This window comes from Rattus rattus, chromosome 1 (genome assembly GCF_011064425.1).
Source record: "Rattus rattus isolate New Zealand chromosome 1, Rrattus_CSIRO_v1, whole genome shotgun sequence".
Classification (NCBI taxonomy): Eukaryota; Metazoa; Chordata; class Mammalia; order Rodentia; family Muridae; genus Rattus; species Rattus rattus.
In genome coordinates, this window is record NC_046154.1 from 91,942,705 (window position 1) to 91,970,360 (window position 27,656).

A 27,656-nucleotide genomic window follows, 5' to 3' on the forward strand; every position below is an offset into this window, starting at 1 on the left:
GGCAGAGTCAATACTAGGCTGTCTTGAAATTTCCTCCACTAAAGAAATTAGTATGTTGCTTTTAAATTAGGTTGCAGGCAAATTCTTAGGACAAGGGCAGAAAGCAGCTACAGTCTTTGGCAAAAATATGGTCTCTGCCTAGCTCCTGCTATTATTCACCCTCAGAGCAACTTAGGCCAGACTTCCAGAGTCTCACAGCTTTCAGCACTGTTGTCTCTCAGGCGTCTACCAGCATGACCTACTAAGCTCTGCCTAAAGTGTCCAATCATTTTTCTAATTCAGAATCCCAAAGTCTTCCACATCATCTAATTTATGATGGGCCTTAGACTTACTTCCAGTGTTCTTTGCTATGTATGTAAATTCTAAGTATACTACTTAGTAGGACTACTTTATTCCTTTCAATAATTGTCCTAATACCAGTTTCAAAATACGTACACCTGTAAAGCATTTCCTAGATGCTTTAATGATGGTGTTCGTAGATATCCTTGTCATTCCCTAAAAATGGTTCAGGGGGTTGGGGATTTGGCTCAGTGGTAGAGCGCTTGTCTAGGAAGCGCAAGGTCCTGGGTTCAATCCCCAGCCCCGGAAAAAAAAAAAAGAAAAGAAAAAAACTACAAATAAAAATGGTTCAGTAGTTCAATGATTGGTTGCATTGTTCAGTTAAATTTGTTTTCTGTTTATTGCACAAAGTAGCATTTAACAGTCAAAGCACTGAGACTTGAATTGTAACTGATTTTTATTTTATTTCACAAAGATTAATAACCTATGTGACCCATCAGTAGAGTGTTTGCATTTGCTTTCTGTGATGCTGTGGTAATTTATATTCTTATAAAAGATATCTTTAAACCGGTGACTCAACACTACTACCACCCAGCAAATGTGTTAGTCCGTGTTATGAGGTCATGCCTAACAGTCTTTTCCCGGAACTAACAGACTTTATTTCTCATATAGAAGTTCCTAGAGACCTGGGTGAGCAGGACTATTTTCAATTTTCGGTGCCATTTTCCCTTCACTTACTTTAAGTCCTCTCCCTCAACACTGTATAGTCATTGTTGTTGTGAAGAGATTATCATCATGGCATTGGGGGCAGGGGTAGAAGCAGTAGCTTAGAACTACATCCGGAACTGAAGGCTAAGAGAAACTCTGGGCATGGCATGGCGTTTTGAAACCTCTAAACCCACCTCCAATGACACTTCTTCCAACACACTTCTTAATCAGAATCAGTAGTACGAGCCTATTGGGCCGTTCTGATTCAAACCACCACACCATCCTAGAGGTAGTGTGGTTAAAGTGAAGGGAGACTCCTTAAGGAGGGAGCATTTGAGACGGACATCAGCCTGACTTTGTAGGTTAAGGCGTGTCTCAAACCCAAGAAACACCGAGGGAGGAAAAGATAGGGCTAAGCTGGGAGCCAGAGAACAGGATCTGGAGCTGGTTTGACGCTTGCTCTAGTGCTGTTCTGTAATCTCAGTGTGTTAGTTACTGTTCTTCTCATTTCTGTGGCTACAAAAGCAGTTTAGGGAAGGAAAGGTTTAATTTGACTTGTAGTTTGAGGGTTCAAGTGCATCAAGGCAGAGAAGGCAAGGCAGTCAGAACGATTTTACAGGGATCAAATTAACTGGTCGTATTGTTTCCTCGAATCAGGAGGCAAAACATAAACTTGGTTTTAAGCTGGCTTCCTTCTTTGTTTCTTTTTAATCAGTCCAAGAGGGGATGGTGCTGCCTACATTCAGGGTGGGTCTTCTTTCCTCTTCAGCCTGCAACAGCCTCCAAAAACACCTAGCGGGGCTGGAGAGGTGGCTCAGCTGAGTACTCAGTATGAGTGCTGGCTCTCTTCTGTAGAGCCTAGGTTTGGTTCCCAGCATCCACAAAGAGTGAGTGAGCAACCAGCTGTGTTGCTCCAGTTCTGGGAGGTCTCACATGGTCTTCTGGCCTCTGGGAACCAGGTGCGCAGTGGTATATAGCAGCAAGCAAATCATGTTAATCACAGCTCTTGGGGGACAGAGCAGCTGCATCTCTGGAATGAGTTTGACCCCTACCTGGAAAAAAAATTAACAAAAGTAAATGAGCATTAGAAATTACAATCTGTTGGGAATATTTCCCTATATTCTTGTTTATTCCTCTTTTTTATTTTGTTTATTTGTTTTTTGAGGCTGGCCTCAATCTTGAACTCACAGAGATCTACCTTTCTCTGCCTCTCAAGAGCTGGGATTAAAGGCGTGTACCCCAGGCTTAGCTTTTTTATTTCTCTTAACAGAAAACATTTCAGCAAGACTGACCTTAGCCACCTTCCTTCTCTCTCGCTAGGACTCCATTTAACCTCAGCCCTCTCTCCTCTTATTATTTTTCTTATAATACTTTCGTAATGGTATCCTTTGCCTATTTATTGTCTTAATAAGTAAATAATAAGTATATATTAATAAATAAATAAAAATATGGTATCCTTTGCCTATGTAATGTCTTAATAAAGCAGAAAACTTCTTTGCTCTTTTTTTTTTGGCCAATTTATAAAGGTGTCATATAATTGAATTAGTTGAACAAGCCTTTGTTTGAACATCTTGTATCTAGAAGCCTTCAGAAATAACTGATGACTTAGAAGGATGAAATAAATTATTGACTCATTGACTTTGTTTCAATTCATATACTTGTGAACATATCAAACTATTAGTTAATTACTATTGTTACCTTGTATTTTAGAGTTGTACTATTTGTACATATTATAAAATTGGTTAAGTGTTTGAGTTCCTGTAGTGTGCCAGTAACATGTATAGGCATTAAAATAATAACATTTTAGGCTTGATTTAAGATATTTTGAACCAGAAATTTTAACAGAGAAAATTGTTTACATTTTATATATTAATGGGCGTCAAACAAACAGAAAACTTCAGTCAATTTATAATGTAATAGATGCCTGCAATCCAGCACTAGAAGGGTAGAGGCAGGAGCCAGAAGCTTACATGGGGCCCTGCATCAAAAAAATCAAAACTAAAACCCAGAAAAACAAAATAGGATTCATAAACCAAGATGTATTTATACAAGTATGCTAGTTTAACATTTTCCCTTAGATTAAATATGAACTCCTTTTTTCCAGATATTTTCTAAATTTGGCACGGTGTTGAAGATTATCACCTTTACAAAGAATAATCAGTTTCAAGCCTTGCTTCAGTATGCTGACCCAGTGAATGCGCAGTATGCCAAAATGGTGATTATGCTTGGTCTTTCATCCTTGGTCATGCTCTTTGGAGACATCTGAAGTGGAACCATTGTGTCTTACTTGGCCCCAGTTTATCTTGTGCTTAATTAAGTGTGATCCTTGACTGTTAAAAACTGTCGTTTTATGTTTTCTTTGTCTAAGCTGAAGCTTACTGCTTTTCCATCGATATCATCTGCAGTCTACCAGTCCTCAAATGCTATCTGTCTGTTGTGCTAAACTCTGTGCTTACATATAGTGTTCTTGGTGCAATCTGACTGATGAGTACATGTCTGACTTTGTGGTTTCATTTACTTGTTTTAAATCAGCCAGACATTGATTTCACTACTTTTCTAACCACATTCAGCTCTCCTTGTTATTTAGCTCTGAGCTGATATAGAAAACCTTAAGAAATATGCTGCTGTCGACTTGCTTTTTTTTAATTGCATGAATCTTTAATTTTGTTTTAATGAGACAGTGACACATTTGGTCACGTTAAATATATGAGCTCTTCGAGAGAGCTGTCATTAACATTAATTCTGCTTCATATTGGTTTAGAGATAGAGACTAAAGTTGAACGTACTTTTGTTTTTCATACAGTTTGAGAAATACAGCCTTGCTTTTCCTGTCCCTCTAGCTTCATGGCTTTTTTTTTTATATTATGTTTATGTATCATATAATTGTCATATTCTTTGGTGTCTGTGTTTTTAAAAATTTGATTATTTGTGAAAGTAGGTAGTAGCCAGATAGCCCACCATTTTGTTCTTAGGAAGGGACAGACTACTGATCTTTGGTTATAAGTGACTTCCTTTGTTCCTTATTCAAAAAAGCAAGTACAAAAAGAAATAAAATATAACAGTCAATATTCTATGCACTATGACTAACATATCATACTGTTTACAGTAATATTTTATCAATACATTATAGTCACCAACATAAATTATACTTAAATAAAATCAAAGTATGAAATTAACATCTTTAAATATATATTGTGGGAAAATAATCCTAATAGTCTACAGTAGTTTTCCAAGCCTTTGCATATCTTCCTTCATTTGACTCGACCACTTCAGACAATAAAAGGAAACCTAGTTCTCTGGGCTCTAGGCCGTTGTACTCTGCTCGATGCTGGGTTGTCACTTAGTCAGAAAGAGGCTCCTCGGTTTGTCGGTGTGGTCTTCATAGAACACCAGTTTCTTTCTCACCTGCTTAGGCTCTGGATGGCCAGAATATCTATAATGCGTGCTGCACTCTCCGTATCGACTTCTCCAAGCTCACCAGCCTTAATGTGAAATACAATAATGACAAAAGCAGAGACTTCACTCGCTTAGACCTTCCTACTGGTGATGGTCAGCCATCTCTTGAACCTCCTATGGCTGCTGCATTCGGTGAGTAGTTCCCTTTTCAGTCACAAAGCAACTCTTCTGCTGCAGTTACAAGTTTCATTTATTTATCGGCCTTCTTAGGTTCTCTGGCTTTCTAAAGGAATCATGGGACAAATATGCCCATAAGTTAAGCCTTAATATAAGGTAGTTGTGTTGGTTCACAAAACACATAGAAGCCTGAAATTATGTTCCAACTTGTTTTCTAACATTAATATTACCCAAAAGCTACTTATTTGCTTTAAAATAATTATTTTAATGGTAATCTGCAAAACGTGCATATTTCTAAACAGAATTTTGACATTAAGTGCTCTTGAGAAATATTTTTCTTTTAAAGTAATGATAACTTCTAAATCAATATCCTAATTAGCAGTCTTTCCTTTATTCAAAGAAAGCTGATTTTATTCTGTTTTATTACTTCAGCAATAGAACTTTTATCTTTGTCTTAGGCTATGTGAATATTAATGTTTTACATTAAATAAACCCCTTGAAAACATTTGCCTTTCAAATTATATTTGCAAAAGTGGTTTGAAGAGCTTCCTTTAAATAAAAGATTTAAAGTAAAGTAAACCTTTAGGATGTTTGAGTGGGAGGTCAGCCTGGTCTACATAGTGAGTTTTTTTAAAAAAAACAATACAACAAACCTTTATGTAAAGGCCAAAAAAGGAAAACAGGATTGGCCATTTTGCATGTGTCATTAGATTAGTATGTGCTACTTTTTAGTTTTTCACCTCTAAAATGTGAGGTAAATTATTCAGGAAAGTTAAATTTTAATAGCCTTATGATTTATTTTCCTCTGCTAAACAACACTTTGGAATATTGTTGACCTATGGTGGTATTAAATCCATCCATTTTTGTTTGTTTTTTGAGATAGTGTCTTTCTATGTAGCTCTCTTTATTCTGGAACTCACTCAGAGACCTGCCTGCCTCAGTCTCCAGAGTGCTGGGATTAAAGGAGTATGCTGTCATACCTGGCTCCAGTTTCTAAGTGAGAAAATTAAAGTGTTAAAACAACTAACCGGTTTAGTTTGTAATTCTATTTTAAAGTAAAAGATTTTGTCTTTGTCATTACCATTTCAATAACGAATTACAGAAATTAGGACAGCCTCAAGTTTCCAGAACTTGGCTATCAAATGCAGAATGAGTTTTATTGCAATAATTGAGTGTGTGTGTGTGTGTGTGTGTGTGTGTGTGTGTGTGTGTGTGTGTTCATGTGCGTGCGTGTGCACGCGCACGCACATATGTATGTATGTATATATATGTAAGTATGTATGTATATACACACACATACACATATATATGTAACTAATATGCTCTGTTAGTAGGAAAGAAGGAGGGCCTTTGAAAAATACAGTTAAGAATTGTTTTTTAGCCTGGGTGTGGTGGTACACGCCCTGGTACTCAGGAGGCAGAGGCATGTGGATCTTTGATTTTGAAGCCAGCCAGATCAAAACAGAAACTCTGTATGGAGGTGGTGGGAGGTTGTTCTAAACATAAGTTAATAATACAAAATAATGTCTAATTCTAAATGTAATTTATAAGAAAAAAGTAGTTTTATGTCTTACATGAAAGTTTTAGTCTGTTTCTAATAATCAACAGATTCCCTCTGTGCTTGTCTTGGTTTCAGAGACAATGCACTTTTCTTCTTCTATCACGTTAAAGATTTGTGTGTACACACACTTGTCATCCTCTGTCACTCTCCACTTTGTTTTCTGAGGTATGGTCTCCCTGAACCTAGAGCTCACTTCGTTGTTACACTAGCTGGTTAGCAAGTCCTGGGGATTCTCTTGTCTTCATATCTCTCCCTTACTCAGGCCTTCATGTTTGCATAGTAAGTATTTTGTGGACTGAGCAATTTTCTTAGCCCCTGTGGTGCTTTGAATATGCTTGGCTTATTAGGTGGCTTTGTTGGAGGAAGTGTGTCGCTGTAGGGGTAGGCTTGAAGACCCTCCTCCTAGTGGCTTAAGAGTGCTCAGTCTGCTCCTGGCTTGCTTTTGATGGAGATGTAGAACTCAGATCCTCTAGCACCATGTCTGCCTGAACACTGCCACGGTCCACCTTGATGATAATGGACCTGTATGCCAGCTCCAATTAAATGTTGTCTTGGTCATGGTGTCTGTTCACAGCCATGCAAAACTTAAGTAAGACAGAAGCTGGTGTTAGGAGCCCATGCTTTTATTTGGAAGAATGTGAATTTGGGAATTTGGGGTTTGGAAAGCAGTGGAATGTTTTCAGTGGGGCTTAATGGGCTATCTTAGTAGGAATATAAAAGACTTTGTTGCTGAGGGTAATTTGAACTGTGAAAGCCTGGTTTTACAGGTTTTAAAGGAGAATTTTTAATATGTGGCTGATGTTGTGATTTTTGTTTTTGGTTTTTTTTTTAATGATGACAATGTGTCTGCTCTTTGCCGTTGTCTAGAGTCTCCTGAGGCTAAGGTGAAGAGATTTAGATTAGTTGCTTTGACAAAGGAACTCTCGGAAACCCCCTGCATTGTCTTTGTTCTTTGATTTAATCTCGTGAAGAGCAGCTTCATAAAGCATAACAAGCTCTGAACAAACAAAACCAAAAATACAAAAATGTACCTTTCAAATATTAAAGGGCTACCAGGAAGTAGAATGGAACTGAATTCTATGTTCAAGGAGATAAACAGGGCTGGAGAGATGGCTCAGCAGTTAAAGGCACTGACTGCACTTCCAGAGGTCCTGAGTTCAATTCTCAGCAACCACATGGTGGCTCAAAACCATCTGTAATGGGATCTGATGCCCTCTTCTGATGTGTCTGAAGACAGCTACAGTGTACTCATTTTAAAAAAGGAGATAATCAGATTAAGGGAGTGGTGACCTTGAAGCAAGATCCCACCCTGCTAAGCTTATTTATAAGCAGTTGAACAAGGAACTTGGTTATTATTTTCATTTAGACTTGTAATCTTAAACGATCTACAATCCATAAATGAAGGTCACACTGTGATCCAGATCTTGAGACTGGAAAACACAGGCTTTTGATCTGGATCTTGAGGAACAGTGGCCATGAATAACTTAGGCCTAGGCATGGTGGAATATACCTTCAATTCCATGAGACAGAGGCAAGCAGATCTGAGCTCAAGGCCAGCCTGGAACAGAGCAAGTTCCAACTAGATCAAAGCATGGTGGTCCACACCTTTGATGCCAGTACTTAGGAGATAGAGGCATGCAGATCTGAGTTCACGGTCAGTCTACAGAGCAAGTTCCAGGACAGCCAAGCTTAGGCAGTGAAGGGAGTTGGAAAACAGAAATGTAATGATAATGTAATAGAGCAAGGGAATATGTTCCAGCTCTTGCAAGCATTAGAACTCTGCAGCTTCTGCCATGTGGCTCTGGCTTTAGAGTCCAGCATAGAAGGGACTACTGGGAAAATCGATGCTGGTTAACTGGAGCCGAGTGGTTTCCCAGACCACAAAGAAACTATCTATGTTCCAGAGATAGCCAAGGTTGTACTTCATGCTGCAGCTGGTCTTGGTAATGTGTAAGAGTCACCGTCGCTCAGGTGGTACTGGTTTTGAAGGCAGGAAGGATCATGAAGAGCAGCTGAGCTCTACTCTGTGAAAGGCCAGAGAAGGCCATTGGGGGAGGTGCAGCCTCAGTTGTAGTTAATGGTCCAGGGCTGCAGGGGTCATGTAAAGAAGCCTGTGAGAGGCTATTGGTGAAGCCTAGTTGCAGCAGAGGACCCCAGAGTATTAGAGATGTCAGTACCATGAGATGATCACCAAGAATAGCAGCAGCAGTGGAGTGCAGTCAAACCGGAGCCTAGAGTACTACAGAGGGCAGAGCTGGAGAAGTGACCCAAACCTTTTGAGACACCCAGAAGATCATGTATGGATCCCAGCCATTGTAACAAGAAGCTGCAAAGTTGATGTTGCCTTGGATACTCCAAGGTGTTGATGTCAGAGCTGTGGGATACCTGCCGAGGAAAGCTGCTAACAGGGTAGAACCAGTTCAGAAGGAAAGTTTGCTGCAGTCAACAAAGATGAAAGGAGTTGGAGATCTGAAGAGCGCTTTGACATTGGACAAGGAGATGCAGAGTTTGGAGTTTGCCCAGCTAGTTTTTGGTCTTGTTTGGTCTGGTATTTCTCCATTATGTTTAGAATGGCAATGTTGATGTTAGAGGTAGATGATCTGCTTTTTGATGTGATTTTTATAGGGGATTAAGTGATAAGCTGAATCTCAGAAGAGTCTTTGAATTTTGGATTTTTAACATTGTTGAAACTGTTAGATTGTGGGATTTTTTAAGTTGGTGTAAATGTATTTTTCATTATACTATGGCTAGGTGTGGTCCAACAGATTCATGTGTTTGAACAAGCCTATGGGGGCCAGGGAGTGGAATGTGGTGGTTTGAATATTTTTGGGCCAGGAAGTGGCACTCTTAGGTGTGTTCTTGCTGGAGGAAATGTGGGGGTGGGCTTGGAGACCCTCCTCCTAGCTGTCTGAGTATGCTCAGTCTGCTGGCTTCGTTTGGATGAAAATCTAGAACTTTCAGCTCCTCCAGCTCCATGCCAGCCTAGATGCCGCCATGCTTCCCACCTTGATGATACTGGACTGAACCTCTGAACCTATAAGCCAGCCCCAATTAAATGTTGTCCTTATTAGAGTTGCATTGGTCATGGTGTCTCTTCACAACAATGGAAACCCTGAGACGGCCCTTATAATGATAGAATGGTATCTTAACATAGTAGTTTTTGTCTTGGTTATTAGCATTGAGTACATCCTCAGTTACCCTTGTGTGTGTGTGTGTGTGTGTGTGTGTGTGTGTGTGTGTGTGTGTGTGTGTATGTGTGTGTGTATGTGTGTGTGTGGTGTGTGTGTGTGTGTGTGTGTGTAGTAATTGTTGTGTGTGACAAGTCTTATTTTAAAAAAATACTTGTTACACTAAAGTTATGAAGATACTCATAATGGATACAGTAGTGCATGTACCCATTACTCAGGAGACTGAGACAAGGATTGTGAGTTCAAGAGTAACCTTAGGTATATAAAGAGACCCTGTCTCAAATGAACAATTTTTTTTTTTTATAGCAAAAGAGCATTGCTTACATTCTAAAGTTCATAGTATTTTAAGTGGCTTTGTTTTAAAATAATGTAAGCTGTAGGAATAGCATAAATGACTCGATTCAGATTTGCCATCTGTGTCATGCTGTGCTTGTTTTAGCCTTTCCAATTGTATTCGTATATATTTATAGTTGTATCTTCCTCTTGAAACCATTGGAGAGTAAGATGCAAATGTGTTGAGTTTACTTCTAAATGCTCAATGAATGTTTGTGTTTTTCAGACAAGGTAGCCTAGGATGGCCTTGAGCCTGCCTAAGCTAGGTTTATAAGTTCCAGCCAATGGGCTTAGCAAATCAGTATTTTAAAATGAAATCCATTTTTTAAAATTATAAAATTAATACCTACTCCACACAGCATCTAACCAATAGAACTTTCAAAGTTTTGCCAGTTACAAAAATAATATATAGCCATTTTTTCTAAAAACTTGAAAATTATCGGGCTTATCCACTGAGCCATCTCTCTAGCTCCATGGAAACTTTCAATGGCACTTAGTATATTTGTGTTTTGTGTCTGTATCTGTGTCTGTCTGACCTCTGTGTGCTTGCACAGACATGTAGATTTACTTGCCCATGGAGGCTGTAGAACAAACTTAGGCATCATTCTGTAGACTCCATCCACCTCTTTTCACGACAATCTCTCATTGGTGTGGAACTAGTCAGTTAGGCTAGGCTGACTGACTGATGAGCCTGTGTATCTACTTGTATCTGCCTATGGAGGGTTGAGTTTCATCAATGTGAGTTCTGGGGATCAAATGCTGATCTTCTTGTTTACATGGAAAGCACTTTACTGTCCCAGCCTTCTTACCTGCCATTAATGCCACTTTAAAAAGTTAACTTTTTAAAAACAAATTATTTATTTTGTATATGTGAGTACACTATAGCTGTTTTCAGACACACCAGAAGAGGGCATCAGATCCCATTACAGATGGTTGTGAGCCACCATGTGGTTGCTGGGAATTGAACTCAACCTCTAGAAGAGCAGTCAGTGCTCTTAGCTGCTGAGCCATCTCTTCTTAATAACATGGAAATATGTTGGCTGCTTTCAACAGATCCACCTGGAAAAACAGATGGAAACAGCACAGTCTGTGCTTGGTTGGATTTTTTACTATTCCCTGAAACCTGTTTTTCTCTTCTTTCTCACGTAACTCTTGTTGAAAGGCCTCCACTTAATTTGGAAGTATTCCACAGGACCCAGGGATCACTTTTTTCTGTCTCTAAGGCTTTGCCTTTCTTTTCCCCAATAGGATACTTTTCTCCCTTTCCCTTTAGCCCTGAACTATTTTGTTTTAGCCAAGTTTTCATCTGTAGACGTCCAATGGCTAATTCAGCATAATTACTAAGTTTGTATGTTTGGTGTTTCCAGTTGTGTATCTTACAGTCGGTCACCTCACACTTGATTCCTCCATTGGAACTGCCTTCTGTTTTATTGACACTGTCACAAGGCTTCCTATAGAAAATGCTGGCATTGCTTGTCTAGAATACACAGAGAGAGCATTCACTGTGCTTTGCAGTTACATACTGTGTAGCTCAAACTTTGCCTAACTTCCAGATCCTAATCTTAATCCATCCTAGTCCTCTAGGACTTGTCCGTAGTCCACTTGCTGGGTTATATGACTGGAGAACCCTCAGCATGTGAATCTCTGTAATTCATTCTCAATGACAAATGTTTCATCTCATATTTGTTTATTTAAACAGAATCACACCGTGTAGCCCAGACTGGCCATAAATTCATGATCTTACTGTTTCAGTAATGGAATTAAAAGCATCTGCCACATTGTCCAGCGTTATTATTTTTTTTCATCAATTGGCCCCGTACTCCTTCAACACAGTACAGTTCAACAACCATTTGATGGCTTTTCATATAGGAAAGACATGCTTTAGGTAAACACCAGAATCTTAGCCGAGTCCAGACTCCATTAACAGCTAAGCTTCATCCTTGAAACCAGTTGAAAGATCTCAGGCTCTGGAGGTTTCCGTACTTCTGGGATTATCGACTGAACCCATCTTCAAGTCCACTTATAATACATTTTCACATAGGCATTTCATAGTGTATTGATAAGCAAATACACACACACACACACACACACACACACACACACATTATATCAGGCAATATATTTACTGTAGCTTTTTCTTCACAGGTGCACCGGGTATAATGTCCTCTCCATATGCAGGGGCTGCTGGATTTGCCCCAGCCATTGCATTTCCTCAAGCAGCAGGTGAATCCTTTCAGATTGAATTTGAAATTTATCTTTAAAGGAGAGTCTTTGTTTTCTAGGACCTCATCAGATTTGGACAATTTAAAATAAAGGCATTAGGTAAACAACCATGGAGTATAACTTGAATGCACAGCATCTTTATATATTTACAAATAATTCTCTCGTGTTCCACTGTGTACTCCAATAATTCCACTCTGTGTTTGAGTTACTTAGTTAACTATAGATTAACTACATCAAACTAGTAAACTATTAAACCCGTGTCAGGTTGTTAGATAAGGTGTATGATCTTCTTCTTTCTTTGTTGATAAGCTTATTTTTAAATAATCTTTTTTTTTTTTTTTGAGCTGAGGACCGAACCCAGGGCCTTGTGCTTGCTAGGCAAGTGATCTACCACTGAGCTAAATCCCCAACCCCTGTTGATAAGCTTATTATGTGTTGAACAAACCTGAGTTTTATTTACCTTTGTATCTTCTACACATTTGAAAGAAACATAGCCAGTAAAACATAAACAATGAACATCTTTGGAGAATGTTTTACCATTTGTGAGTTCTTAATAGTACCAATGAAGGGTACTAATATCATTTATTTCAGGGGATGCAATTTTTTTCCTGGGAATATATATGAAATAATAATTATTATTCCTGGAATAATTAAGAAATAGGAACTAGCTTTGGCTGTTCTGGAAATCTCCATGTAGAGCTGACTGGCTATGAACTCACAGATCTGCTCCCCTAAGTGCCGGGATGCCACCACCACCACCACCACCACCCAGCTTTATGACTTTTTTATCATATACTTTATTGTTTGATCTCTGTAAAGAAAACTGGTTTCTAATTAAGAAGTGGTGTGCTCGGTGTTGGGGATTTAGCTCAGTGGTAGAGCGCTTGCCTAGCAAGCTCAAGGCCCTGGGTTTGGTCCCCAGCTCCGGAAAAAAAAAAAAAAGAAGTGGTATGCTATGAATCTGATCTTCTATATTAACATTTATGATTTTTAACTGTTTATGGACATAATAGCTGTATTTTAAATTTCAGAGTAGCTGCTTTCTAGAAATTATTTTTATATTTTAATGTTGTAATTCTGGAAATTTTAGTTACTGTCTCTATTGGGCAGAATAGAATTAACTGAAAAGAAGACTGATTTTTGAGAATAAAGTTTAAATCCTAGTTTGGTGGTTTAACACATTGTAACACATCTTTTAGGTGACCGTTCTGGTTATTTAAAAATAAAACAAAACAGAAACCCCACAGAGTTTGCTCTTTGAATCTCTTAGAGTTTAATTTTTTTCTTACTTTGTTTCAGATATTTTGTTTAGACACACTGTAGTGTAAAACACAATAATAGACAGTAAGCGGAATGAGGAAAATGAATGAATGTTTAATTGGATGAGACTTGTAAGGCTAAGTAGAGCGCACTCTGGTTCTGCTTTGAGCTGATGACATTAGCAAAGTTGAGTGAATTAGAAGTGCATGAGAAGGGGATTGTACGAAGGAGAAAAGAATTAAGCTAGTCGTGGTGCTCGCCTTCAGTTGAAGCACTCAGGAGGCTGAGACAAGGATCTCTGAGTTCTAGGCTAGCTAGAGATATAAAGATGAATGAAGGGCATTCAATTGGAGGGTGCCGTCTGTACAGTCTTAAACCTCTTAGATTGTCCAGTGAAACAGGGTAATTTCAAGTCTACTTCAAGTTAACTCCACAGTGTAAAGTCATCAGATGAGTATGAAGAAGAATGTTAAACTGAAAGAAGCAGGTTGAAGCTGGGGCTATAGCATAGTTGGTGATGGTGTGTGCCTAGTACTCAGGGACCTGCTGTCATTCCCAGTAGTGTAAGACAAAGAAAGGCGCATTGGCTCCTTTTATAGAATCAGAGGCTTCTATAGCCTTAGACACTTTCAAAGCAAAGCTGTAAGTAGTGGGACAATGAGACAGTATTTTCAGTCAGTATATCAGCCTTCAGTACTTCAAGAATACCTAGGGCATGAAAAGTCCAAGATTCTGTTACAAAATACAATACATTTATTACTTTACAAGGCTAAAAAAATATTTTTTCCATGTAAGCTATTAGGTAGTACACCCCAGCATACATCTTTGATACTTCTATTGAAGGGCTATGCATGTGTATACCACCTTGATAGTTTTTGAATATGAAAATTACATTCACCTGATATAAAGGTGCTGGATAGAAAAGTGATTGTAGGTAATAGGCCCTCTGAGAAGCCTGGGATTTTGTGGTGGGGAGCAGAGGGTTAAAGGTTGAGACAAGGCTTCACTGTGTAGCCCTGGCTATCCTGGTCCTTACTGTGTAGACCAGCTGGCCTAGAACTCAGAGATCCACCACCACCCAACTTCCTACCTGGCAACTAAGACCAATGAGTCCAGTTAGTCTGTGGAACACAGCAAACCTGGTATTAATTATGATCATGTCAACAAATAAGGCTCTCATCTTACAGTAGACTCTGGGAAGGTGGCCTTGGCTAACCTTTATGATGATCTTGACACTTTTTATGTTTACTTTCTTGGGTTAAGTTCTATCCTATCAAATGTTACTCTTCAAATGATTAGAATATAAGAAACACTGTGTGTCTTTAAAAGGTCTGTCCGTCTCGGCTGTTCCTGGAGCCCTTGGTCCTCTCACACTTACTTCCTCTGCTGTCAGTGGAAGGATGGCCATTCCTGGGGCAAGTGGTATACCAGGGAATTCCGTTCTGCTGGTCACCAACCTCAATCCTGACGTGAGTGGAAAAATGTTCTAAGTCTGAGAAGTGGGATGGTGGCTCTTATAATGCTTAAGTTTGTTTTGAGGAATTTAATAAAAATTATCAATAGGCTATATAGAAGTATAAATAGTACTGTAACAGAATAAACTGTCTTTATTATATTATAAATAGCTGTTTTTAAGTTGTGCTATATTTAGTTATATTTTGTGTTATCCTTTTCAGTTTATCACACCACATGGGCTTTTTATCCTATTTGGTAAGTTTTAAAAATTTTTTTTAAATATTATCTGTGGTTATTTATTTAGAAATACCTGTTTATAGAGTGGAGACTGGGAAGGGGGACAACATTTGAAATTAAATAATAACATAACCGATTAATAAGAAAAAAAAGAAATACTGTTCATTACTTTATATGTTTCGTGATAGGTTTGGCTGGAGCAAAGATTATAACCAGGGGAATAAAGACTTACAAAGTACGAAGAAATATGGTTCCCTAAAGAAAATAAATAAATGGGGAAAGCGTATCATTTCAGCAAGACTTTGAGGTGTGGTTTTGTTTTTAGAGTACTGGGAGTCAGACCCAGGACCTCTTCTGTGTTATGCCAGGACCACGCTACCAAATTTTACCCTCAGTTTTTCTCAGGCTAGTGAGATCCTATCCCTAAGAAAAGAGAGAAAGAAAAGAGAAAAGTTAGGAAACTGTCAGTCTTCCCCTCTCAGTTGGAAGCATAAGTAAGCATGTTTTCCAGCCTCAGTTATTTATACATATCTTTTATTACATGCGTGTAGTATAAGCACACAAACAAAAATGGGGACAGTAAAAATGATCAAAAGTTAAAGAACACAATACAAAACCTCTCCGTTAGAAACAGAAAGCTCCAGTGGAAATGCTTCATTTCTACTGTGCTTCTTGCACTAATGTTTTCAGTTGAATCCAGTCGTTTTTGATGTGCTTTACCTAGAAAATTTGTTTTCCTGTTAGCAGATTTTGAAAACTGCTGTATTTGAATGTTTAACAAATAGGACAGGGTGCTTATTTCTATATTCTTTAAGCGGTTGTTTTTTCAGACCTAGAGGTTGAACCTAGGACCTTTTGCTTGTTAGGCAAGGCATCTACCACTGAAACGGAGTCTTTGTTTAGCCCAGAAGATCTTTTTGCCTTGGCCTGCAAAGTAGCTAGGGTTGTGGCCTACTGCACTGCACTTTGTTGCTCTAGCTGTGGAGTTTTAGTTTTAGTTTCTGATCTTTGAAATTGGAGATATTCTACCTGCTTGCCTATTGAACTCCAATATTTATTAAAATCTTTATTATTTTGTATGTATATGATGCATGTATGAGTACACATGTGCCACTGCCTACATATACATATGGATGTTAAAGAACAACACTAGAGTCAGTCCTTTCCTTCCACCTTGTCTTGTTTTTTTGAGACAGGGTTTCTGTGTGACGTCGGTTGTTCTGGAACTCACTCTGTAGACCAGGCTGGCGTTGAACTGAGAAATTTGCTTGCCTCTGCCTCCTGAATACTAATATTAAATGTGCAAGCCACCATGCATGGCTTTATATAGTTTTTTTTTTTTTAAGGTTTATTTCAGCTTGTCAGTTTTGAGAAGGTGGTAGATTCAGAATGCTTGATTTCGTTTGTTTTGTTTCAATTTTAAAATTCGTCTCTAGGTTAAATGTTGTCTTTAAATGGCAGTAAGCTCACCTTTCCTCTGTGTACTGTGAAGGTACTGTATTCAGTCTCTCACTGAATTACAAGTGTGGTGATAATGCCGCTCTGCTTTTTGTGACCCCAGTGATAATCTCTGCTGTAAAAACTGCAGACTATGATAGGACATGGGGCGGGGTGATGAAAAAGGGCTTTCTTAAATGGTAGGCCCTCCTGTCTTTAATTTTTTTTTAGAGTAAAAGTTCATAAAATGTAATATTTCATGTTGGTCTTTACTTTCTTTCCACACTGAAATGAATTATTTTCCCTTTTGTAATAGATGACTGACTGTGGGAACCACTAATAATAAACGGACAAATTAGTATGGTGAGATGAGCTAGAAGGTGTTAGGGTAGATCCTGAGTCCATAGGAGAGCTATGACAGGTACAAGGATAGAAGTGGACAATTGTGAGAGCTGTGTAGACCATAAATTCCAAAGGTGCTGGTGATTGGCTGAAAGATTTTAAGAAAGATAATATCGAAAGTTGGTATCTCACAGAAGCAATTGTGTGCAAAGTGTGCATCCAGAGTTTCCCAACACTAGAAATAGAAAGATGTGACAGGGTTTGACTCCATTGAGAAATATACTGAGTTTGATGTGTTTATGAGACCTCCAGGACAGATGGAGAGGTAAAAGCTGTGGAACATAATATTAAGACAGTATATGTAAGATTGCCGTGGGATGGTGCATAGCAAGAAAAAGAAATCTGTAGATACAGGTAAAATTACTCTACAGCCAGGCATTTAAATTCAGTGCTTTGTGTTTTGCTTTAATTAGGAGTGTATGGTGATGTACATCGAGTGAAGATTATGTTTAACAAGAAAGAAAACGCCTTGGTGCAGATGGCCGATGCGAGTCAAGCCCAGCTAGGTACTGACAGTGGTGATGCCCATTTTGCATATTCCTTCCGAATGAGCATTGTAGCACTGGTACGGATGTAATTTTGCAGCAGCACTTCCTTATGGTAGTGTTTTTATGATCATTTGCACCTGCTTTATTTGAGGCTCTGAAGTTCTTTATGTGACACACATATAACACTGTCAGTGCTGACAGCTTGGACTCCAGGACTCCTCCCATTCACTTTAAACTAATAAGTGTCTTTTCTTTCACCTTTTTGTATGGTACTTTATTTTTCTTTTAAAAACTGAAAAATTACGTATGAGAAGAAAGGAGTATTTTCTTCTAAGTTAGATTTTATAGAACTGTTGAGTAATTTATAAAAGTCTTGACAAGTACCCTAATAATGGTAAAAGAACGTGTTCTTCCCAGCCATTAAAGTATAGCTATTCAGATGCCTTACAACACCGCCTTGCTTAGGACAAACTCTAAAGTCAGATAACCATTCCTTGAGGGTTTGTCATGTTCCATGCCTGAGGCTTCCTGGCACCCTGCTCAGAGGCTACTTTGTTTGGTTAGGTTAATTTTTAATTTTATTGTAAAATGAAGTTATCTAATATATTTTCCTATCAGCTCTTGAAAGGCTTTTGATTCATAAAGTTTTATGTGTATGGGTATTTTGTCTGAATATTTGTCCGTGTGCACATGTGTGCCTGTGGCTCGCAGAGGTCAGAGAAGGAACTGAATCCCTTGAGCTGGAGTTAGAGACAGTTTGAAGTTGGCGTGTGTGCTGAGCAAATGCTCAGCAAATGCTCTTAAACTGTGAGTCATCTCCAGCTCCTGAGCTCCTGAAGTTTAAACCTTTAAACTGATTACAATTTTAAATGACTAAATTCTTAAAAATGGTCACATATTTTTTGAGAATGTTAATCTTGTTACTCAAAGTTTTCCTATTTTCTTCCTGTCCAATAGCAATGAACCACCTAAGTGGTCAGAGACTTTATGGAAAAGTACTTCGGGCTACACTGTCCAAACATCAAGCTGTCCAGCTCCCTAGAGAGGGACAAGAAGACCAAGGTCTGACCAAGGACTTCAGCAATAGTCCCCTGCATCGCTTTAAAAAGCCTGGCTCAAAGAACTTCCAAAACATCTTCCCTCCGTCAGCCACACTGCATCTCTCCAACATTCCGTATGTATCTAATAAGTTACTCAGATGATTACTCTGTAATATGTGCATTACTAGGTAAGCAAAAGCCACAACTTTGCTAAACTTAAAAGTTAACCTTGGTTGATAACTTTTCTGTTCCATCATGTTGAGAGGATCCTGTATTTCTAATCAGACTCTTAAAAGGGAAATCATCAGCACTCGAGGATTTTCATTAAATAGTTTAATTAGTTGCTTTTGTGTTTTAAGAGGGCATAAAGGGGTTGGGGATTAGCTCAGTGGTAGAGCGCTTGCCTAGCAAGCACAAGGCCCTGGGTTCAGTCCCCAGCTCTGAAAAAAGAAAAGGGAAAAAAAAGGGCATAAAGATAAGAATATTCAGGTATTGCTTTAGTATATGTTTGTTTGCTACTTGGTAGAGGAAGTGCAGCTCTCAGGTAGTACATCAGCATCAGTTTGTCTAAACATTTGAAGAATTTTGTGATATGAGACCATCAACCTTAGGTATAAACGTGGTGTAAATTCATACAATGCCTTTGCTGCTTTGGAACCACGTAGAAGACTGGGAGTTTACGCAAAGTTTTGTAGTCCACACAGCATGATATAGTTAGTCTCTGTCCCTCCAAAGAAGACATTTATTGTAATTCCCTGATATTAAAAAAAAAAAAGCAGCAATTTTTATCTATTTTAAACCTACTCATGAAAGGGGAAGCCTTGGGATAGTGCTAAAAGTTGTGGGAGTGTATTTGTGTATTTATGTGTATATAAGGGAATGGATGAATAAAGTTTGGAACATAATTGTAAGAACGTGAACTAATGAGTAAAGAAAAATAATTACTTCAATTAGTATTGACTGCTTCAGTTTTTCTGCTGGTGTACAGTCAGGCTTGATGGGAATTTTTCATCTAAATTAGGCAGTAAAATCAAACTTCATACTAGTTCTACAAATGAAGGAGTTTTAAGAAACTCTTAAAGGAGTCACTTTACAAACCATTCCTAACATACAAGAATTTAAAACTATGTTGGCTCTGTGAGCAGTGGTAGTGCACACATTTAATCTAGCACTCGAAAGGCAGAGTTAGTCGCATCCCTGAGTTCAAGGCCAGCCTGGTCTACAGAGTAGTTTGAGGACAGCCACAGCTAAACAGAGAAACCCTGTCTTGAAAACCAGAAAGTATCAGCTCACTGCTGTGGACTATCTAAATGGACCTGTTTTTTTTTTGGTGTGTGTTTTTATGTCTGTTTGGCTAGTTGGTTGGTGGGTTTTTTGTCTTGTTTTGTATTTCAGTGTTTACACCCAGTCCTCATGTATGGCCAGCAAGTTCTCCACTATTGAGCTAGACACCCAACCTTTTTATTTATGTTGAAGCTTCTGAAACTTGAGACCTTCGTCTTGAGACTTCATCTTCTTGACTAACTGGGATTGTTGGATTTTACCATTATGCCCAGTTTATTTCTTCCTTAAATATAGCACATTATGTAGGAGCTGGTCACCAATTATAATTTACATAGGACATTATAGATGAAGAAAGAAATGCTAGTATTTCTATTTCCCAAGTTGTAGGTTCTATGCTGGTGTTGTCTTATTTCATTTTATCTCAACCCTTTTTTAAAATGATTTATTTTTCTTTCATGTGCATGTTTGTGTGTGAGGGGTGTTGGATCTCTTAAAATTTGAGTTACAGCCAGTTGTGAGCTGCCATGTGGGTGCTGGGAATTGAACCTGGGTTCTCTGGGAGAGCAGCCAGTGCTCTCAGCCTCTGAGCTATCTTCCCAGTCCCTATGACAACCTTTTTTGTTTCTTGTTTTTAATCTAAGCTTTAAATAACAGATGCATGAATTTGACTGTTACAAGTGTATGGTGCAGTGCACATTCTCATTAAGTACATGAATACTTTTTGTAACTGTCCACTCTTATCTGCGTCACCATTCTGTCATCCAAGTTGAAAAGTGTCATGCTAAACAATCACATCCATATTTCTGTGAGCTCTAGTCTAGTAACTAACTGTTGTACCTCGACTTATCAGTTTATCTATAGTAGCTTTTGACACAGTCATTGGTTCAGTTTACTGATGGTATTCACACTCAGGAGGATAGTTCTTTCAGAAGAATATACAAAGGAGAAAGGAATACAGTGTAAGCATTAACTGTTTCCTTGAAGAATCCCTGATTGCTTTTCACCATGTGACTCTGTAATAGACCACATCATGTTAGTTAATACTACTCCCAAACACAGCATAGTAGTAAATATTTATTATCTCATACTTTTAATCAGGAATGTAGAGGCAGCTCAGCTGGCTAATCTCTGAGTATGATTCATAAGGCAAAGGGGTACCTGAGAGTAAGCTCAGTGGTAGAGTTTCTGTGTAGCATGTGGAGAACCTGCTTTCAGTTCTTGGCACATTCTGCTGTTTCTACAATGTCCTAAAGGTTCCAGAAGATGTGTCATTGCAGTATGAGAGAATAGCCAGGAGGTAAATATTTGGAGGTAAAAGTAGTTAGGGACCATCTCAGAGATTGGGTAGCCCATGCGTATTCTGAAACATTGAAAGCTATAGGAAGTGTATGATTCCGGGCTGTAGCAGGTAACAACTGCTACAACTGGGTATACAACTTTGTTATTACTTGTGTTAATTACTAATGCCAGTAGTGTGAGAATAATAATCATTTTGAAAAACCACTACAGTTGTTATCTTTAGATTTCCCTTTATATACTTTCACCATCTCTAGATTTGTATGTATCAAACTAAACTGTTCTGCAATTTAGAAGACATTGTTGGGGATATGAAGTGCACTAGAGATCTGATGACAGTCAGAGCTCATCCTTGTCGTTTGTAAGTGGGGCTAATGTAGGTGACACTCTATTTCCACAGTCCTTCTGTTACAATGGATGATCTGAAGACCCTGTTCACGGAAGCTGGATGTTCAGTGAAGGCTTTTAAATTCTTTCAGTAAGTCTTTGCTTTCAAAAAGTAATTAATATTTTAATTAACATGGATTGCTGGTTTTTAAAAAGTAGTTTAGCAAAGTCCAGAGGAAGAGAAGGTTTATAAGCAGCAGCATTCTGAGTGTGTGTTTGTCATTTTAGGAAGGACCGTAAGATGGCACTCATTCAGCTGGGATCTGTGGAGGAAGCGATCCAGGCCCTTATTGAGCTTCACAATCACGACCTTGGAGAAAATCACCACCTCAGAGTTTCCTTCTCAAAATCCACCATCTGATCTGTGTGTGAATTCTCTCCTTCTATTGGACCATAATTTCTGTAATCTTCAGGCACAGACTGAAGCAGTTCAGGACCAGCTCTGCCTCTTCCATAAAAGTGACTCTTGGAGTCTGACTGATACTCAAGTACGACAGCTACTTCTTCTTTCCTCTCATTTCCCCTACCACTGTATGATCAAAAGTTTGCTTTTCCTTTGTATTGTGGTTTCTATGAAAATAACTTTCAGGAAAAAAAATCAGGAAAGTATATTTTAAATAATTTAATTCCCTGAATTAGATTTCAGAAGGACAGACTTTCTTTATGTTTGGGTCCAGATCAGCCTTACATGACATTTCTAAACTCCTTTGTACTTTGAGAAATTTAAACATACAGCCTTTTGCAATTTCTTGATGTAATTTAAATCACCTTCTACTAAGTTTTTAACTTCATGATTCAGAAGTTTCCCTGTAGAACGTGACATTCATTCACTTGTAAGACTTGTACCAGATGTTTGCACCTATTGATAGCTTATTATACACAACCACACGGAGTTGTATTGGAAACAGGTCTATAGACATGCATGCTTCCTTTAGTCTTCTTTCCCCCTCCTGTGTTACACTCCTTTGAATAATGCATATCTTCTCTTTTTAAGACTATTTGGAAAAGCAAAGTGTTGCAACTGTCCCCAGGGAAATAGAAGTGAAATTCAGCCTGGATCTATTACAATATCAGCATAATTAGTCATTTTAGAAAAAAAAATCATGTTTTAAATTTCAAAATGACATTTGTCTAGTAATGTAATGTGATCTTGGAAAATTTTAAAAGAAAATAATCCTACTTTTTTATAATTGTTTTCAGAAAAAAGTTTACAGTCTTAAGGAAAAATATTCAGGTCTATCATATGGTTTGACAGATTTTTTAAAAGTTATTTTTGGTAAGGTCTTCTTTTAGGAAAAAAAAATCTCAAGGGTTTTTTGTACCACTATAATCTCTAATACTCAGAATTACTGTGTATTTACTTAATTTCTTATTATGTGCCTTATTATGTGCTTAAGATATAATAGGTTAGAATTTTATCTAAATATCTAGGAGGATAAATTGTGGGCTTGGTGAGCATTCTGTTATTTCTTTCCTTGTCTTGGATTTTAAGGGGTTTGGTTGTTTTTGTTTTGTTTTTCTTTTTCATCACAGTTTTAAGTGGTTTTCAATAAGTAATCGTTTCTATTCAGATCTTTGGTGCTTTGGTATAGTGATGGGATAGAGAAGGGTGAGGGTTTGGGAATAAATAACTCAGTGTGCACCTGTAGGCCTCTACATCGTGACTGCTGGTTACTGCCAGCGTCAGTGTAGTCAGAGCTATAGAACTGCAGCCTCCGTTCTGAATCTGCCTAACCTTTACTGCCCGTTAGAACTCGTCTCAGGATTACTTGATTCTTTCTTAGTGCTCAAGTGAGAACTTGATCTTCTTTGTTAATGCGACTTCCTTACAGCTAGCACACAGATTTGGAGTGTTAGAAGTGGGTTTTTTTTTTTATATTCTGACCCTCTTACTGTTTTGGTTGAGTGTAAAAGTACATGTTAATGTTGCCTCAGTGATTGTGTCATGTAAATTTATTCTTTTAATATGAGACTGCTTTTGTTAATTCTTCAGTGCTTGATTGGTTTTTAAAATACAGAATTTGTCAGAGGGATCAATTTTGTCCACCCCGTCTCACTTTTAATAATCTCAGAGTGGATCATCTCATCTTTGAAAAAGTATCTCAGTCTTTACTTTCAGCTATTAATTTGAACATTATTTTTTTTTTAAAGAAAGGAAGAAAATTTTCATAGAAGCTGAAAGAGGTAACTATAGGTTGGTTAGAGTCAAATCAGAATTCCCTCAGTGCAGAGCAACTGCTGGTAGGCTAGGCAGGGAATGCTAGACGGGGCATTTCACATGGCTCACCCTCATGTTGGCTGAATAGATCAGTGTGACAGTTCTCCAGTGGGTGTTTTCCCACTTACATTTGAGGTGTATTTTCACCTGAATACTGAATAAGGGAGGGAAAAAATTAGGACTGTCTCCTCAAATTTGCTTTTCTTTTTTTCTCACACAGACATTATTTTCAGTGTCATTTTAAATTGGATTGCTTCCTTTATTTTGAGTTGGGAACTACTATGTAATTTATTAATTCTTGGCATTCATAACATCCAGCATAAGTGTAGCAAAAGTTATTGAGAACAGAAGGGAAATCATACTGGTGTTGAATGTAATTCTGAACTAGGGATGGCCTTTAAATTTGAGAGAGAACATTGAAATCCTTTTCAGGGATTTGTGTAGATATGTGTGTGTGTGTATGTGTGTGTATAAATAAGTGTATATACATACATATACTCTTTTAATGTTATATATACATATGCACATTACGTACATTTTAATTTATTGACAAAATTAACAATGATTTGAGAACGTAGGATATGCTTGCTTTAAAAGAGCATGTTTGAAGCCATCAGATTGTGTCTAAAATTAGCTGTAGCATATGGATGCTGTCCATATTTGAGCTCTTTACTGTTTGAATTATAGAGGTCTACAGTATTTGTGTTAAATATCAGGGTGGTGGAGAAATTCGGTCTGTGTATTTTTATTTTGGCATGCGCTGATTCAGGATCTTTTAAGCAGTGGTTTATTTGTGCTGTTGACCTGTGACGACGCCTTGCAGAGATAATTTACTTTGTTTTGTCACTTTTGGGTATTCTGACTTTTACTTTATAAAGCATATACATTCAGGACTTAAGGAAATAGCAGTGCACCTTCAATAATAGCATTACATGTCAAGATGTCTTACTTTGGGATTTGGATGTGTTTTGTGACAGATGAGAATATATTCTCTTAGTTGACAGTTTGTTAGACCTTCAGGATTACCTGGTACCCCCACAGAATGTCATGAGATCTTTGGGACTAAATGCCAGAGGTAGCTCTTAGTGTTTGCACTGAATGTTTCAGAGTCATGGTTGCAGCTTCCTCCTTTGTCTTTCCCCACTGTGGTGAGTAAGGGTCCTGTTGAGGTTTGGAATGAGCCCTTATGATCCAGGCATAGTAGCACACAGCTGCAGTTGAAGCACTGGAGGAAGATGATGGTTGTGACTTTAAACCCAGCCTGGACCACAGGCCATGGTCCATGCTAGTCTTGGCATTACAGAAGACCAGTGCCTTCCTTTCCCCAATTAATCTACTGTCAACTTTTAAGTCTTCATCATGTCATTTACTTGAGTATATTAATGTGCAGTTCCTTGTTTAGTCCCATTAAATATTTTTGGATTAAAAAACGACAAGCTCAGAAATAATGATTTTTTATTTTATTTTATTTTTTTTTTTGTGCCTCAGTGAATCTACTTGTAAACCCCAAACTTATCTCTTAGAAAACTCAGTTTGTACTGCTATTTTTATAACCAAAAAGCATGGCTATGATCGGAGCATTTTTCTTAGCCTTTCTTTTGTCTTGATCTCTTGTCCATGGGAATAAAACTGCCAGATTTAAATCCTCACTATTGTGCTAAAGCAGACACAATTTAGATTGTACATAACCTTGCCATGTAACTCAGCTGTCTCTTTAAGGATCGTGTTAGGGTTAGACTGTTTGCAGTCCTTTTTCAGAGCAAATCCGAACAGGTACTTGTGAATTGTTTAAAAAATAGAAAATTATAGAAATCTTAATTTGGGGCGGGGCCTTAAAGGGAGAAAACAAACCAGGACCAAAGTTTATGTGCCTTCTTCAGTAGTCTTAATTGATCTTTTCTTCCTATTTGAGACTAAGGTAGCATTCGGATTTTGGTTTTCAGGAAATATCTATATATAGATTAAAGGAATGTTGTCCTACAAACTGTTCACACAAGCGAATAGTTAGAACTGAATAAAAAGTTACACTCTTGCCTTCAGCACGTAATGCCGAGCATTGAACCAATTCAAGAGCAGAACTGCTCCATCTTCATGTTGGTCACCTTGGCTGTCACAGCTCGTCAGGGACCTTGGTGTTGATAGCAGTCATAACTGAAAGCTGCCTGTGGCAGACTTCACTTAACACTGTCAGCAGTGCATTGTCATGTTCTCTGTAGTAGTTATAAGAACAGGTATTTTAGGTAGGAGAGTTTTGGGGGTTTTTTTGGAGCCATTAAGACTATCATACTCTAGTCCTTTTTGTTTCTTGCTTGTCTTCTGTTGTTTGTTTTTGTTTTTTCCTTGCCACTCATTGTTACCCAGATCTTTAAAAACATTCCATATCCAGGAAGTACTAATTACAAAGATTGCTGACCACACCAAGTTTTACATTGAAATTTCACCTCATTGCTCTGACCAAAGACTGCTTGTTCTGGTTTTAACTCATTTTCCCTGAGCTCTTTTCTGAAAGATACCATGCAGAGCGGCCTTGACTTTTCATTTTCTATTGGTGAATAGACTGCTTAGAGAAAATGGGAGTTTACTATGAACAGAGTGGGACAGCAACGATGGATAGTTATTTTCAGTACTGTATTTGAGGGGGGCAAATAGCACAGCTAGAAGCCTCTAACATTGTCTAGTGTTTTACATGGTCTGTTCATAAAATTCCCTTTTTCTGTTTGTAAGAATGTTCATCTAACAGAAGAAAATGCTGTAAATATTTGTAACAACTTTTTTTTAAACCAGGCCAAAAAAGAAAAAAAAAGGTTTTCGGGAACAAGTTAACATATAAAGTGGTTTTATATAAAACAGCGATTGTCTTGTATATTTTGATAAACAGCAGTACCAGATTTCATTTGTAATACAGTTTGTGGTATTGGAAGAAAAGGATTCTGTGATTGTCTAAGTGAATTATGTTATAAATGCAAAAAGGAGAAAATATTAAAAACCATATTTTCTAACTGTGTAGTGCATGGTTAATTTAAGCTTCTGTACACTACAATATTGATCCCGTTTCCCTTCGGTTTGTATATTTGATAACTGTTTCTTGGAATCTCAGTCTCTTTTCCTAACACGTATAGCATTGTAGCATGCCTTTTAATAAATGTCATGGCATCTGTACTCTCTTAAGATTTTTCTGTGTTCTTGTCTGTACTTTCGGTCCCCCTTTGTCTTACTGTAATCCCAATGATGTCATATTTTCTTTTTTTTTCCTCATGGCCATCCATCTCAAGTTGTCACACCAGTTAGCAAATACTTAAACAACTTTAAACACTGGGATTTAAAGAAAAAAAGCCAAAGTCATCTGTTCTTTGGGTATAATTCTCATTTTAAGGAGCAAAGTACTTCCCTGTTTTTAAAACACTGTCAGACATCCTCCAGTGCACGTACAAATCAGTGTGCTCAAAGGCCCCTCCCCTCCCCTCTGCTGCCTTTGTACACAGGCAGGCATGCAGTATATGACCTTCAGTGAGTTGGAGTCCTTTTGAGTTGAAGGTTAAGTTACTAACTGGCCGTATATTGCTTTACTCCAAACATACTGAGTCCTGAATAGTCATGTCTGTTTTACTCGTTTACTCAAATCTCCAGGAAGTGGGGATTATCTTTAACACAGTAGAAAATTTCATAAGACTGCTCATCACAGTCAGCTTACCCATAGGATCTATTATCTACTTCAATGTTGCTAAATAAGTATTCCAGCCAAGAAGGGCAGAAGAAAAAGAAAGCCCATAACCAAAGGAGACCTCTATCAGTTCGATTAACCGGAGTGTGTGTACAGCAGGGGCTCAGGGCTACTACCAGGAGCCGTGCCAGCTTTCAACCTGAGAGGACTGAGAGGCCACACTTCAGTTTCAGTTGATTGCAGTTCTCCCCACCTTTACTGCCTGCTACACGGGTACTATGGTTTTATATCCCCCGTATGGTCACGAAGGTCTACAGCGCTGGGGGTGTGGCTTATGTTTTCTTTAAACTACCAAGTCCAACTTAAAAGGCACTGGGTATCTCTTACAGGCAACAGGGTGCTGGGAGCATTTTGCCAAAAACTAAATCAAAAATTTAAACTGACTATTGAGTTTGGCAAACCCAGCCCTTTAAAAGGTTCATTTCTTGCAGTTGTAGGGCCCAAAAATGTTAAGTTGCTTTTCAACTTCCAGTGGGGATTTGACACCATTTCTCTTCATGTGCAGTATTTCTTCTGGTACTACCTTTCTTGCTGTGTAGATCTTGTGGTCTTCGTGTGCCTTCCTG

The 27,656-nt window shown here is 38.2% G+C and overlaps 1 protein-coding gene across 4 annotated transcripts in view; it reads left to right on the forward strand.

Moving 5' to 3' along the window:
• Positions 1–24,799, forward strand: part of Ptbp3 (polypyrimidine tract binding protein 3) — an 81,001-nt gene extending 56,202 nt beyond the window's left edge. For all 4 annotated transcript variants that reach the window (XM_032903477.1, XM_032903484.1, XM_032903491.1 and 1 more), the window contains 9 exons: positions 3,092–3,202; positions 4,401–4,575; positions 11,788–11,865; positions 14,455–14,594; positions 14,802–14,835; positions 17,070–17,162; positions 18,102–18,318; positions 21,165–21,242; positions 21,380–24,799. In XM_032903477.1, the coding sequence (XP_032759368.1) occupies positions 3,092–3,202; positions 4,401–4,575; positions 11,788–11,865; positions 14,455–14,594; positions 14,802–14,835; positions 17,070–17,162; positions 18,102–18,318; positions 21,165–21,242; positions 21,380–21,512 (1,059 nt within the window). In that variant the 3' untranslated portion in view covers positions 21,513–24,799. The remainder of the gene's footprint in view (positions 1–3,091; positions 3,203–4,400; positions 4,576–11,787; positions 11,866–14,454; positions 14,595–14,801; positions 14,836–17,069; positions 17,163–18,101; positions 18,319–21,164; positions 21,243–21,379) is intronic.
• The last annotated feature ends 2,857 nt before the right edge of the window (positions 24,800–27,656 follow it).